Source organism: Perna viridis, chromosome 12 (assembly GCF_037379345.1).
Source record: "Perna viridis isolate PV_CMFRI_1.1 ecotype Kerala chromosome 12, ASM3737934v1, whole genome shotgun sequence".
In the NCBI taxonomy this organism is placed as follows: Eukaryota; Metazoa; Mollusca; class Bivalvia; order Mytilida; family Mytilidae; genus Perna; species Perna viridis.
In genome coordinates, this window is record NC_142456.1 from 5,011,073 (window position 1) to 5,027,310 (window position 16,238).

General features: G+C 32.4%; 1 protein-coding gene across 2 annotated transcripts in view; it reads left to right on the plus strand.

The window, feature by feature from the left end:
* Positions 1-16,238, plus strand: part of LOC148600947 (uncharacterized) — a 62,495-nt gene that overhangs the window by 20,193 nt on the left and 26,064 nt on the right. For both annotated transcript variants that reach the window (XM_088554174.1, XM_088554173.1), the window contains exons 2-4: positions 1,623-1,766; positions 3,243-3,433; positions 10,268-10,311. In XM_088554174.1, the coding sequence (XP_088410300.1) occupies positions 1,623-1,766; positions 3,243-3,433; positions 10,268-10,311 (379 nt within the window). The remainder of the gene's footprint in view (positions 1-1,622; positions 1,767-3,242; positions 3,434-10,267; positions 10,312-16,238) is intronic.

A 16,238-nucleotide genomic window follows, 5' to 3' on the forward strand; every position in this document is an offset into this window, starting at 1 on the left:
TTCCCCTGCTCCATCGTAATAGCTTAAACATTTATTTTCATCATTCATATACATTGAAATGTGTGTAAACCAAATCCCTTAAATACCTTTTGGATTTGAAATTTGGTTTGGTTTGGACAGGTGTTCAGTTTGCCAAGGTTCAAAATACAGTTAAATTGACATAAAAGGGACTTTTAAAAGGTTTCCTGATTAATCAGGGTTCAGTGTGGACAGGTTTCCTGATTAATCAGGGTTCAGTTTAGACAGGTTTTTTTTATTATTCAGAGTTCTGTTTAGATAGAATATTTTGATTATTCAGGGTTAAGACAGGTTACTCTGCACCTTCCAACTAATGCTATGGATATGTACATTTTACAATTCTGACCTGTCTCTGACCTTAGAATACTACCATTACTTAAAAATTGCATGGGTCCCAACCCCATCAAGTTATATATGGTAGATGGTAAATGTCTTAGAGGGGGCAATAGCTCAAACTTATAGGTAAATTAAGATAACATATGCTTTCCTCATTGTTTGTATGTTTATATCTTGCAGCCATCTGTGTACATACCATACCTATGACTTACCTATAACATCTGTGATTGTTAGGTAATCAAGCACCACCCATGTCTTAAGTGTAGTTATCATAATATGTATTTTTCTTTCATACAACAAGATCAGAATGGGACAGCAGGAGGTTGTGCTGTCACAGTGACTATCCTTATCTAAAGTACAGTTATTATATTACATATATAATGTTTAATGTTTTCAAACAACTGAGAAGTTTGGAGTGGGACATAGGGGGCAATGTGACTGTAAGTTTTTATCACCAGATACCACCCTTAACCAAAGTGTAGTCATAATATTCTTTTTTTTTTCAAACAATGTATATGCCTAAAGTGGGGTGGTGGGGTCACTGGTTCACTTCAGCCTAATATTATGAATTATAGTTAGTTGTGATCAGGGACTATGGCTTTAACATGTTTCAAGATTACTTAAAGTTGGTTCACATTGATAAAAGATCTGCTGTGAATTGCAGGTATTCAGGTCCCAAGACCTCAATCAATCCATATATATATACGTAATGTAATGTCCTGTCAACTGAATTTTGTAATTTTGTGAAACAAATGTGAAAAATAGGAAGTGTATTTGTACATGCCTGTTCAGTACATGTACATGTATGCCTTAAAGTAAAGGTAAAGATGTACAAAAACTGATAATGTTGAAAAAAAATTTCAATTTGATGTTCTGTTTGTGTATATTTTTATGGCTTTACTGTTAATTCCTTTAAATTATGTACCAGGTAAGTCCTCCAATTGCATCTGGCGGATGTTATGGAATGGTAGTTGCATTTTATTTGTTCTGTAATGATGCTTAATGTGGGATAAATAAATAGCAATTATTTCATTTGAAGTTTTAAAAAGTTTGAATTAGATTTTGGCAATGAAGAATCCAGTGCACCCAGTATTACCCTGCTGTGGAGAATGTTAAACACCTCATAGTAGGTACAGTGCCTTTGATTGAAGGAATCAAGTGCACCCTTGCTTGAAAACTACCTGTATAATTGAGGTTTAATTGATAAAACAATATAAAATTGACATATAGAACTTTGAAATTAATTTAATTTCTTTTTCTATTTTTAGAACTCTTGCCCGGCATAGAGGACTTCTTGTGTAAAACATTAGCCAGTGAAAACCTTTCGGAAGATGCAGAACAACAGCGCCTTTATTTTGTAGAAAGACTTGACATTCTTCAACTTCCTCCATCAGTGCCACCAAGATCCAATGGTAAGGACTGATCTATGCTTAGTACCCACTGAAGTCCCTTAAATGCACTGGGAGTTTCAGAGAAGTTCCAGAAAAAAGGGATGTTCAAGGCTATTATTTGCCAGTATTTTCCAGTTTGGAATTGAAAGATCTCGTATCTTTATTTATCTCCCCTTGCGGAATGCAAGCAGTATTTAGTGATCATGGTGTCTGTCCATCCATGCCTATTTTGTTACATATTTCTCTGAAACTACTTATTACAGTCACAGCCATTTATTCTGGGCATCTTTTGTTTTTAATGCTTCAGAGTATTTAAATTGACCAAAGGCTTTATGTACATGAAACTGGTAATTTTGCATGTACACATATCTAGTTATTGTAAATGCATCTGGTTAATATAGTCCCCAACAGGTGACTTTGCCAAGGGTTTTGCCGACTTTAGGTTTACACTCTCTCTGTCCGTCCATCTCTATGGATCACAGATGGTTTCCAGATGATAACTTGAAAATTGATTGTTTAGTATAATACAGATACAGTTCAATTCCTAACTTTTTCTTCTATCCAACTGTAGCTTTTTTTTATAAGGCCATTTTGAATATTTGGCCATCCCCCTTTTTTCACCATTACTTGACAGAGTATCACTCAATGTTTCATTAATGTCCCTGTTTTTTTATCTAGTTAAATTCTTTTTTATGATGTGCATGTAGATGTTTGAGTGAAATTTGAGTTAAAATGTTAACTGATCCAGATTGCTCCAACATTTTTTATAATTTTGTGCATTCATGGGGGCAAATATTTATTCCTAGATAAGCTGGAATCCCCTTTGTCAGGGATCCCCCATTTCCATGGCCAGTGTTAGAATTGCCTTCAAAATCTCAAATCCTGGCATTTCACTTTTATTGTTTGTCTTAGACATAGTTACTTACACTTTTCATATTATATGACAAAAAAAGGAGTATGAGCTGAATAGAAATGAGATTTATAATGTCATTTGGTAATAAATTTATATATTTAAGAATGCAGATAGCTCATAATAAATGGCTTTTTGTAGTTTTTGCAAGTAACTCAGTGCATGTATTGTAAGAATAAATTTAATTTTTGTTTGATAAATTTGAAATTTAAGTAAATAATCAACATTCGAAAAGAGAAAATATCGGAACTTCCTCATCTGCTTATCAATCAGAAAAATTTCATAAAAGACAAAAAGGTGTTTGCAATATATTGTTGGTTGACGTCTTATTGATTTGAACCATATTGAAAGCATGAAATATGCCATTATTGTACTCAGTACTCTGTTTTTACCTTATGATAAATGCACTGGTAGTTAGGCATCATTTTAATGTATTGCAAAATCAGAAATTGTGTTAACTTGATACAGATATGTGATTGGTACTTTTACAATGAATTACAAGATATATGGCACCAAGTTTAGAAATACATAGAAATGATTCAAAACTCATCTTTATTTTCATGACAAATTTTAAAATTTCTTTATAGCATCAAAACTAGAAACCACAGCAGAAATCCACAAACTGCCAGAAAGAATCCATGAATCTCCAGAGAAAATCCACCAATCACCAGAGAGAGAAATAAAATCACCTACCTCTATTGAAGATGAAGATTTTGTGGCATACCAACGGGAACTATCTCGTTCTCTGTTGTCAGGAGCTACTAGTGAAGAAGAACTGGTAAGATTCTCTTTGGTATTTTTTTAATAACTAAGGTGCTAATAGAAGGAGAAATATACTCACAACAGTAATCTACACAAATTTAACCTGTGACCTATTAACTACTGAGGGTCTGATTTAAGTCTGACTAGAACTGCTCTGCTTTGTAAAATATAAGGTGCAAATACAGAGGTGTAAAATATGGGACAACCCAGCCTCAGGTCAGTCATCTATATATATACAGACAATAACAGTGGACTGACTTGTCATAAAGGTTATATAGGGATTAGGCTTTGAAAGGTGGGTAAAGCCAGGCTGTGCCTAGCATTTTCACTGATTTGAGCCAAATTTGTATAACAAAGTTTTTGTTAAGTCAGTGCCTTCATACTTCAATAAAGATGTTTAAGAAAAACAACATTTAAAGCAAAAAAAACAACTTTTTTATTGGAAGTGGAGGACTTCTACAACGTATAATTACTCCATCCTTTTTCAGGTTACACATTATCTCTACTATATAAACAATAAGTTATAAAGTGTTAGAAATTTGATGTTCTCCCAAATGGTCCAGTGCTGTATTTACAAGAAATGTGCTTTCTTAAATTCATTTTGTTTAGTATGCACTGTAATTTTGGGGAAAAATCTTATGAACTTTACTTAATCAACATTGTAGTGCTATATTTTATGGAAACTGTGCAGCTCTATAATAGAGAAACCACAATTGAAATGATCCTCTTTATTATATAGAAGATATTGTCAAATCATAAGTGTTGTTGTATGTTGCTGTCATAACCCACTATACCCTTATGACTGATCAGCTTGTTTTAATTTGTACATGTTTGGTCAACACAGGTTCTGAATTTATACTGTAAATCTTCAAAAGATGTCTGTGATTGGTTTCAGAGAAAGTCTTCAGTGTATTTTTAATGATCTTAATTTCAGGTACAACAATGGGAGAATATGTAATGACATCAAACCATCATATAAATTTTACAATTTTTGCATTTTTGTGAAACTTATTATTGGTTTTCAGATATAAATTTTGACCGGAATGGTAACTTAAAATTTGTCACTTCTAAAACAGATGTTTTCAGATTTTATTCTAGAATCTGCACATAAATTGGCTCAATGAAAAGTGCTTCTACAATCATATTACTTCTATAGAATGTCTCTGTTTTTGACCTTGAATATATCCTTCAAGTGATCACTCTATACTGGTAATTACTAGCTGAATCTGCCCTTTCAATTATTTATATTACTTGTCTGATTATAATGAAACTTGATAACATGTCATTTTTTGTCATATATATATATACAGCTGTCAGATATTGATTTTTATTGATAGAGTTGGAATGCTGAGATTTATATTGATCTGGAGATCAGGTTGTGAAGTTAAAATTTGGTTATGTGTTAGTTTTCAGTCTGCTTTTATTTCACATTTCACATTCAACATCCCTGCAACACATGTTCATATCACAACTCATACCTTATGCCAGAGCTTGCCGAAACTATGCAGACTTTTTGTATCGCACTAGAACTCTAACAAATAGGCTACTGGAACAGGGTTATGTTGCTACAAGATTGTAGTCATCACTACAGAAATTCTATGGTCGTCATCATGAACTCGTGGATCGTTATGGTGTATCCATCTGCACCATGAAAACTGATTTATTCAACGGGTCATAGTTTTCCTTTCCTCGTTTGTCTACCCCGGACTTGGCTTTTTAGGAGCAACTCGGCAGGTGTTTCTAGAAAAGCTTACCCTACCTGTGCACCTGGTCCATGCTCCCAGTTTTAGTGGAGTCCGAGTTGCTCATTTGCTTTTGTTACTTTGTATGTATGATTTTAGTTACTGTATGTTCTTTGTTGTGTATGTCTGTTTTCCATGTCAGGTCTTTGTCCCTTGATTACATTCTTTTGATTACCGCTATAACCTTGGTTCCCTTGATTACTCTTTCAAAAGTGCCGACCCCATGTTATTTACTAAGTGCTATGGAATTGCATTTGGAATGAGAATTTTCAAGGTTAATTCTAACTTAAGATGACTTTTTTAACAACTTTTGTATAGATAGGTACATGTATTAATAAATTCTATATAGTTCTGAGACTTAGGTTACAAGTTTTTTTAACCATTTGTTGTACATGTACCATTGTTGCATTATTCTTAGGGGACTCAATAACTACATGTTGTCTGCAAGGTTTTTATCAGAACTTGGTTTTTGTTTCTATATGTTGGAATTCTGGAACAATGAATTATATTCACGATACTGGAAATATTATACCCTTGGAATTCATCCTGCCATTCCTGTCTCGGAAATTCATAAAGTATTTTACCATGGTGACTATTTTTACAAGGAGTGCACCAATAATTAGTAAATCTTAATAATCATCCTCTTTGTACAAATATCAGTAACGTAATACCCTGTCCAATATACAAGTAATTTCCTTGTTATAGCCATATTTATTACAATTTTATTGTATTTCATTGTGATATTATTCACAGTTATGATGATCTGTTGTTGATAATGTTAAGAAAAATATAGATTCAATAGGATGTGGACAACATGGTATCTCTGTAATGCAATAAATTTAAGGAGGCAATAAAATTCTCCTGTCAGCAGGGTCATTGGGACTTGAAATACAAAACCTGTAGCTATGACTATATACAAAATGTCTGTACAAAAAAGTTTCTTTTAATTACCCTAAGTTTATAGAGGGACTAAAGTTATTGAAATGGGTGCCAGAAAAAATGAAGGATTTTTCTTGGCTTTTAAATTGCATGTCTTGCCCAAATAATGTACCAATTTAGCAAAACTTTCTTGCCTTTTGAATTGCATGTCTTGCCCAAATAATGCACCAATTTAGCAAAATTGGTTTTTGAATCGCATGTCATGTCCAAATAATGTACCAATTTAACAAAATTTTCTTGGCTTTTGAATTGCATGTCTTGCCTAATGTACCAGTTTAACAAAATTTTCTTGGTTTTTGAACTGCATATCATGCCCAAATAATGCACCAATTTAGCAAAACTTTCTTGCCTTTTGAATTGCATGTCTTGCCCAAATAATGCACCAATTTAGCAAAATTTTCTTGGTTTTTGAATCGCATGTCATGTCCAAATAATGTACCAATTTAACAAAATTTTCTTGGCTTTTGAATTGCATGTCTTGCCTAATGTACCAGTTTAACAAAATTTTCTTGGTTTTTGAACTGCATATCATGCCCAAATAATGCACCAATTTAGCAAACTTTTCTTGCCTTTTGAATTGCACGTCTTGCCCATATAATGTACCAATTTAGCAAAATTTTCTTGGTTTTTGAATCGCATGTCATGTCCAAATAATGTACCAATTTAACAAAATTTTCTTGGCTTTTAAATTGCATGTCTTGCCTAATGTACCAATTTAACAAAATTTTCTTGGTTTTTGAATTGCATATCTTGCCCAAATAATGCATCAATTTAACTAAATTTTCGAACAGTAAGGAGGGGTCATGGTTGGACACTAACATTGGTTCAATAGTCCTGTGACTACCTTGTTTGAGAGCAAGAAATTTTTTCAGTTGTATAATGGTGTCACCCTGTCGTTCTCATTGTCGTTGTGAGCATCGTTGTCTGCCTCATTGGTGTCTACTTACTTTTGTTTATTTATAATAACTCAAGTAAAACATATCCAACCTTTTTAAAATTTTAAAACATAGTTTCTTGGGAAATGGTGGAGGGCCCTATAGTATTTGGAGGTTTTTGTCCCACCTTTTTGAAAATAGGGGGTTAAAAGGGGAAAATGGAATTTTTCATTAAAATCAATAGAAAAGAAGGATTGCTGATCTAATTTTTACGATTCGGATGTCAATGTGTTCCATTCAGAATTAAGTTTTAAAAGTTTTTTACAGGGTAGACTTATCTTTAGCCATTTTTGAGTTCAAGGGAAATTGGACCATGCCAAAATGAATCAACTTTATTATTTCAAGTATGCAGTGGAAAATTTTCAAAAGGTCAGACATTATTCTGAATAAAAAAAATCCAGGACACAAAAAAATGATCCTAGAATATACCCCTGCCCCCTTGGACAGGGTTGACTGAAAAGTACCTCTTTGACACTCATTAACCATCTATTGTGATGGAAAGAAAATGAACAAATTGAATGTCAAATTTAATTTAAGACTGATTCAATATTGACATGGTAAGCTGCATATAGAATATGCAAAAATTGGTGCAATAAAAGAATTGATTTCTCTTTAACACAGTTCTATAAATAAATATTGAACTGAATCTCTATCAATTAATGGACAAAGATAACATTACAGACATTGATAAAGTGAATCAAGCAAACTGATGAGAGTGCTGCAGTACTTAATTTAGACTTAGCTTATGTCAGGATGTGTGTTTATTTCTAATCACAAAGATATTTGATTGGACATGATTTTTGCCATTTGTTGCAGAATTATTTGAGAGTGCAAATTCTTTTTCTAGATTTGATGTCTTCAGTCCTCAAATTCCTAAATTCTCTCTATATATTTCTACAAATCATTAAGCAAATCTATAAAAAGACCACATGTCTTTAAAAAGGACAGTCTGCCTATGACAGAGTGTCATTATCTAAACATAGCTATTAGTAAACTTTAATTGTTAAAATAAATTGATCCAGTAAGAATTTTTAGGGTAGTATTTACATGTATCAATAAATACCAGTAGCTCTCATGTAACTGAACAAATATGAATGCTAGTTTATACTACAAAAAGTTTTTTTAGATTAAATTCTCTTTACACTTGACAAATTCTCTCTTAAGTACAATGTATACCTGCCCTGGCAATACACATTCCTTTTGATCTTGGAAGTTACTTCAGGTGATTACCTGTATTACTTTGATCCTGAATTGCAGTGGAGATTTTAGTTAGATCACACACAGAATAAGTTTCTACAGAGAACATGTCTCTTACTAATTTTCTACAGAGAACATGCCTCTTACTAATTTTCTACAGAGAACATGTCTCTTACTAATTTTCTACAGAGAACATGCCTCTTACTAATTTTCTACAGAGAACATGACTCTTACTTATTTTCTACAGAGAACATGTCTCTTACTAATTTTCTACAGAGAACATGCCTCTTACTAATTTTCTACAGAGAACATGCCTCTTACTAATTTTCTATAGAGGACATGACTCTTACTTATTTTTATGTTTATGAATACAATAATTGAAGAGTTAAAATTATTTTTCTAAAATTTTTGTAAAGAAAATATATAATGGTTTTAATATCATATGATTTTTTTCTCCAGCAAGAAAATAGATGGGATTTATTTTTCTAAAATTTTTGTAAAGAAAATATATAATGGTTTTAATATCATATGATTTTTTTTTCTCCAGCAAGAAAATAGATGGGATTGCTCACGAGGTTGTCAAAATTATTCCTTCTTTCACTTTTCAGTACTGATAGATATAACTACCACAAAACAGGAAGACAGACTGATGATAGGGCAGAAAATATATCTGTTTATCTGTCTGAAAGTTTCTACTAAAATCCTGTTAAAACCAAAGGCATGAATCATGAGACAGACAGACAGACAAATGAAGGCCTGTAGTGGACACATATCTATATATCCCAAAAAACGCTCTAGTTTAGTACAAAAATTGCAAATAAGTTTCTTCTTAAACCCAAATCCAGCTAAAACATTGCAGATTAGAAGACATACAGACAACGGACAGACTGACAAATGCTTTTATTGGGCAACTATCTGTGTGTCCCAAATAAAGCTCTAAGTTAGCTAGTACGATATAAGGAGTTGCAAAAAAGTTTCTACTGAAAAACCTAGCTAGGATATGACAGATAACTGATGGACAAACAAACAAACCAAACAAGTTTAAGTATTTTGATTATATCTACGTGCCGTAAAGTTCAGATAGATGAAAATATAAGGAGTTGCAAAAAAGATTCTACTTTAATTCAAAACCTAGCTATGGTATGACAGAGCAGTAGCAGATGAACAGACAGACTGACCAATTGTAGTACTATAGCCCAAAGGTCTTAACTTAGTGAAATGTATACAAGAAGTTTTCAGATAATAGCACTAGAACTGCTGTAGATGATGTCATTATTAATGAAATTTAGGTCACATAGCTTTTGTGCTATGAGAATTTGCAAATGGCACTTAATTAATTTTAAATACATGTTTTATTAGTTAGCTGTGTGGGAGTGTACTAGATATATAACTGAGATTTTTACATGTTATGAGATAAAGAAATTGTGTCTGCAGTATTTTACTTTTTATGACTCATTCATAATTATCATTTTAATTATGTTCTTAATTGCCTGATGCAATATTCAGGAAGTTCTTACAGTTAAAGAAGAGGCAAAAGTAAAAAAAGAATGTATATTAATATTTTTAAACAAAAAAGATAATGTCATCATATCTCCTTTGCTGATAATTAAGAAAAACTGCTCATTTTAATTCATTGTAACCATTAAAAACATTACTGATAACAGATAACAGACATTCATCAAAGACAGATATATAGGAAGTTAAAAGGAGGTTGAGTCAATGCAAACTTTTTTAGGTTTTTGATTTATCAAAATACCTGATGTTACCAGTCTATCACTGGAACTTCCCTGCTACTTCTGAACACTACTCAAAAATATAGTCCAAATGTAATTCCTTTTACATCATTCAATACCTCTTTTATAACCAGTAAATATGTTTCTTGCAATTATGCTAGTCTAAGTAAAAGCTCCCTTCCTAAACCAAGCCTTATATAGTTATGAACTTAAACAATAATTGGCTAACTATACATATTTTTGTCTCTACCCAGTCATGTCCGATATAATATGCTAATTAATGGTGTGTTTCCTTTTTTTTCAGAGAAAGAAACTATATGATGATATTGACCACCAACAGAGCAATAGGTATGACAAAGACTTCTTAAATTTTATTACTTTACACTTTTAAACATGCCATCCATCTCTTTCCTTTGAAATCACACAGGTTGTGCATGTTAGAATATATACTGGTGGCAGTGATGACATTTAGCTAGGTTCCTTAAATATATGCTGATGGTAATAATTACATACAGCTAGGCTCTTTAAATAAATAGATAATTTCTTAAATTTTCTTCTGTCGTGGAATGATGAACTTAAGTGTAAAACACCCCCTCCCCCCTTTTAGACATGTAAAAAACATAGGTAAACAATTTCTTAGAAAATTGTTCATAAAAAATAGTGTTTTCTAAAACATTCCTTGATATTGGTATGTGAACCCATAATTTTTTCTTTATGTTAGATAAAGAGAAACATTTTAGGGATAATTGAGTTCTACATTGTACATGTAGGTGATTGAGGAAAAATATTGGGAGAAGCATGGTAAATTTTTCTACAAAATATTGCCAGTAAAGACATATATTTTTAGAATGTCCAAGAAGATATCCCTGATGCTACTATAAATGAATCCTACACTATGGCAATCATAGACTAATCCAATATAAGAAAAGTCTTTGATTTTTTTTAAAATCAAGGCCACTGCTGTCCATGTTTAATGAAGATGTATATGTAAGTTTACAAACTTTGGAAGATTGAAGACTTGAGTGGATGTCTTCCATCACACAGATAGGCATGTTTACTTATAGAAGTATCTGACTTCAATCAGACAGTTATAAAATACTAGCAGTGACAGAAGATTCAAATTTTTATGAACTAATTTAATAAAAATATTAAAAATATTCGTTCCATGTGTTCATGTTTAGGCCATGTTTCTGGATGTTTTTTTTTTTAATCATCCCACTGTTGAAGCTTTGTTTAGGTCATGTTTCTGGATGTTGATTTTTTTTTTAATCATCTCACTGCTGAGGCTTTGTTTAGGCCATGTTTCTGGATGTTTTTTGAATCATCCCACTGTTGAGGCTTTAATTAGGTCATGTTTCTGGATTTTGATGTATTTTGAATCATCCCACTGTTGAGGCTTTGTTTAGGCCATGCTTCTGGATGTTTTTTGAATCATCCCACAGTTGAGGCTTTGTTTAGGTCTTGTTTCTTGATTTTGATGTATTTTGAATCATCCCTCTGTTGAGGCTTTGTTTAGGTCATGTTTCTGGATTTTGATGTATTTTGAATCATCCCACTGCTGAGGCTTTGTTTAGGTCGTGTTTCTGGATGTTTTTTTAATCATCCCACTGTTGAGGCTTTGTTAAGGCCATGTTTCTGGATTTTGATGTATTTTTAATCATCCCACTGTTGAGGCTTTGTTTAGGTCGTGTTTCTGGATTTTGATGTATTTTGAATCATCCCACTGCTGAGGCTTTGTTTAGGTCGTGTTTCTGGATGTTTTTTTAATCATCCCACTGTTGAGGCTTTGTTAAGGCCATGTTTCTGGATTTTGATGTATTTTGAATCATCCCACTGCTGAGGCTTTGTTTAGGTCATGTTTCTGGATTTTGATGTATTTTGAATCATCCCACTGCTGAGGCTTTGTTTAGGTCGTGTTTCTGGATGTTTTTTTAATCATCCCTCTGTTGAGGCTTTGTTTAGGTCATGTTTCTGGATATTGATGTATTTTGAATCATCCCACTGCTGAGGCTTTGTTTAGGTCATGTTTCTGGATTTTGATGTATTTTGAATCATCCCACTGCTGAGGCTTTGTTTAGGTCGTGTTTCTGGATTTTGATGTATTTTGAATCATCCCACTGCTGAGGCTTTGTTTAGGTCATGTTTCTGGATTTTGATGTATTTTGAATCATCCCACTGCTGAGGCTTTGTTTAGGTCGTGTTTTTGGATGTTTTTTGAATCATCCCTCTGTTGAGGCTTTGTTTAGGTCATGTTTCTGGATATTGATGTATTTTGAATCATCCCACTGCTGAGGCTTTGTTTAGGTCATGTTTCTGGATTTTGATGTATTTTGAATCATCCCACTGCTGAGGCTTTGTTTAGGCCATGTTTCTGGATGTTTTTTTAATCATCCCACTGTTGAGGCTTTGTTTAGGTCATGTTTCTGGATTTTGATGTATTTTGAATCATCCCACTGCTGAGGCTTTGTTTAGGTCATGTTTCTGGATTTTGATGTATTTTTAATCATCCCAATGCTGAGGCTTTGGTATTTTTTTGCTGATATTTAGCTGTCATTGTTGAAAGCAAAAAGGGGGGTAGAATGTAAGTTTACCTAAAACAAACAATTTAATTCATAAACTGAAGTAGAGTAGTAGACTTCCTGGATACGTAACCTGTCACATAGCTTTTATAAAATTAATAAAAAATAAGATCAAATTTAACTCTGGAAAATCCTGTACCAAAGCTATTTGTACATCTTAATTGTCTTGGAGAAGAACATGAGCTGTCATATGAAGCCATATGGAAAGTGCTGTATTTGTGTTTTAGAGTCAAGATGTCTGTTAGCAAGGCTCACCTGAGTTCATCCCTGGTTTTTTGTGAGGATCGTTCTGCTTGCAAATGTCTGTGTGTATTCCTTGATGTATGTCCTGGTCAGACAAGTTTTGGCCTGTGGATTTTCCTTCTTTGATTCTCCACATTTCGCTAGAACTTTCGTATTTTCACTTTTCAGTGTGAAATAATGTGGTGTTTACAGAAGTATTCTGAGATCAAATGACTTAATTCCATTGTTTATTATTGTGTAGCATCATACAATTTAGTATTACTTTTTCTGATGAGTTCTAGTAAGGAAGCCAAATAGAATGTTACACTTTTATGATATAAGTCTTGCAAAAAAAATTCGCCATAAATGTTATATAAACTGCAGTTTTGAACCAAAAAATAAGGTGAAAACTTTTTGATGTATTATTTAATGGGGACAATTATGCCATAAAACTCATAACATACTTAATGTTTTACAACTATGATTTAGTTGTAACTGTGGGCAACAAAGTTTGTCAGATATAAATATGGTTGGGTCACCCAAGGCACTTTTTTTCAAAATGTTTTTGGTTTGATCCTTATGGACATTGAAATATCTGTGGTATTAAGTTGGCTGTTCTTAAAATATTAGTGTGAAAAAGTTGTTTATTTTGTTACTTTCACAATTAATGTCAACCATATATTTCATGTCATATTTTTGAGGTCAGTAAATAATTGCTGGTTTTAAAATGGGTGGACAAATAACTGTTAAATTCTGCAATTTATCAGTTATGAAGTATTGTTTATGTGGGTACCAGCTCTTTATAAAGGTCTGGCAGTGGTACATATATGTGAAGACAGTACTTTGTTAATCACATGCAGCTTGTAGTGGCAGGTCCAGGCAGGTTTCAGAGTTCAGAATCTTCTTTTTGTTGTAAAAATTTTATTAATTTCTTGCCAAAATCTGACAAAAATGAGAAAACATACCTAGGAATCCCCCTTTTCTCTTGAATTCAATGTTTCTCTATAACCTGACCTTCGTAGGGCAGCATGATGGGTGTCTTGCAAGAAACAGACAAAATCTCATATAAAACAAACGGTATTTCTAAGGTTACTAATAACCACATCTCCAAATATATGGTTGCCAGGCTCTTGCCGGGAACAGTACTGGGATGAGAAATGACAGCTTTGCTCCTTTTTTGCCACATTGCATAATTAATCCATTAATAATCCCAACCTCTCTCCTTAACAGGAACTGTCAGTTTAGAATGTGTGACTTAATATATTAATTAAGGCAGAATGTCAAGGAAGATTATGTTGTATCTTTATTTAATATTAATAAATAGATATACTTACAGGGATTACTATAGTTAACTTTAGGGAAGAGTGTTGGATGGTGCTCATAATTTGATTGAATACTAGTAACAATAACCTGATGAATTACTGGACAATTAACACTTTGAAAATATTTACCATTTCATAAGTTTGTTGGAAAATGCTGAAATTTTATTTAATGGAAAAACAAATTTGAGATTTAAAATGAAACTGCATGGACTTATGTTCACCCACTTGACATGAACTTTTTCTAAATTTAAAATCTTTTTTTAAAGTTCTCCATTTCAAAAATATTTTAACATACAGTAATACAGTATTTTCAATGAAGCAAATAATTTGTCTGTGTAATATTCTACTTAGTTCCTTTTTATATCTATTGGGTTTTTTGCCCTTGTTTTACATCTGTAAATAATTTGCTATTATTCCAAGGCCCAGGTATAGAAACTGCTTCTATTCCAAGGCTAAGGTATATAGAAACTCATCATTGTTTTTTGACAAGGTTTGGCATTATCATTAGTAGTCCACAAACTTGTTGTTTATGTCACATAAAATATGAACTGGTGACTTTACATGGTGTAATAGGTTCAGGCAGAGGTAAAGTTCTTGTAATATTTTACTGAAATTAGTTGTAAATAGGGGCTAACAAACTGTTAAAAGGTCATTAAAAAGTGAAGGAATAGTTTGCTTTACATTTTTAAATTGTTTTTATGACATGAATTATCTATTATGTGACATGGAAAAGATTTTAAATTTTTTTTTAATTTGTATGTGGTCCATTAGGTTTTTTTCTTAGACATGAATTATCATTTATTTTGTTCTTTTGTTTTTTTGTTTTTTTTTTTGTTAATTGGTGGAAAATTGCATTAATCAGATTTTGGGGTTGGATAGGTTAAATAACTATAACCTTGTTGACTAAAATGTGCTGCACTGAAGATTGTATCCCATTTAATAAGTAATGCATAAGGTGACCTAGGCATCCATGATTCCTGGGTTCAAAGACTGCCACTAGGGAGTATAATATAAAATCCCTGATGCCACCGATTCTGGCTTGCTTTCAACATCCAAAATGGCATGAATGCAATATGCTCTATAATCAGTTGACTCCCACTAGAATCTTGGTTCCATTGATATGATAATTCTTTTGTAACAATGATTCCGGAATGTTTCTCAATCAAAACAACTGGTTACTAGGAAGTGTGGGTAATGTTTTTCGCTCCATAAGTTTCTTTCAAATTTTTAATGATCTTTGAGTCGCTTATGATATTGACCAGGGAACCAGATTAAACAAATGGCAATGACTATATAGCTCATAAACATTATCAGGACCCAGATAATGTTCACCACCTATATAGTCCCTGTGTCTGAATGGGAGACTGAGTAATATTACGTTAAGTTCAATGCTAACTGATCATTTTATCTTTTGATGTAAACCTCCCATTCTCATATAAGCAAAACACACATGTAGAATACATGTGCACGATATTTAAGAGGTCCATTTTGATCTCATATGAAACTAGAATTAACGGTAAACACGGCCCCCATCAGCACCATAGTATGTTGTAGTAATATATATAATTATGCAAATCATATGCAAATGTAAAGTACTGAAATTGTGAGTGCAAGAAGTTGCTAACAACATTAGCGACTTAAAAATGGTGAAAAATTGATGATTTTTTTGTAGGGAATCTTGATGAATATTACCTCAAACATTTTGTTTTTCACTTAGCCAATATTTTCTTTTAGGGGATCATTACCCTAATCATAGCTAAGCAATAGGGTAATGATTTGACATGTACATAATATTTGAACAATTAAAATAATAAACTTCGTTTTTAATGAGCGGTTTTTGTTTGCCTATAAAGAACTACCTAACAAGTATTTAATAAAATTCCAATTACATTTCAATCAATGAAGATTATGAACACTTTATAAAACACCTTGTTCCATAAATTAATATTCCCTTTGATTAGTGGAAACAATATATGTCCAAAATAAACCCTATCAAATATGATATATTATTACATAAAATAATGATTGGTATTCCAATATATGTGTCGTTATGTAATTAGAGCACTCTATGTGTGTTCCTAGGTTCCCTTCAAAACATTACATTTTACAAGTTATTTGATTAAGGCATTATGATGTAAGGCAGAAATGTGTA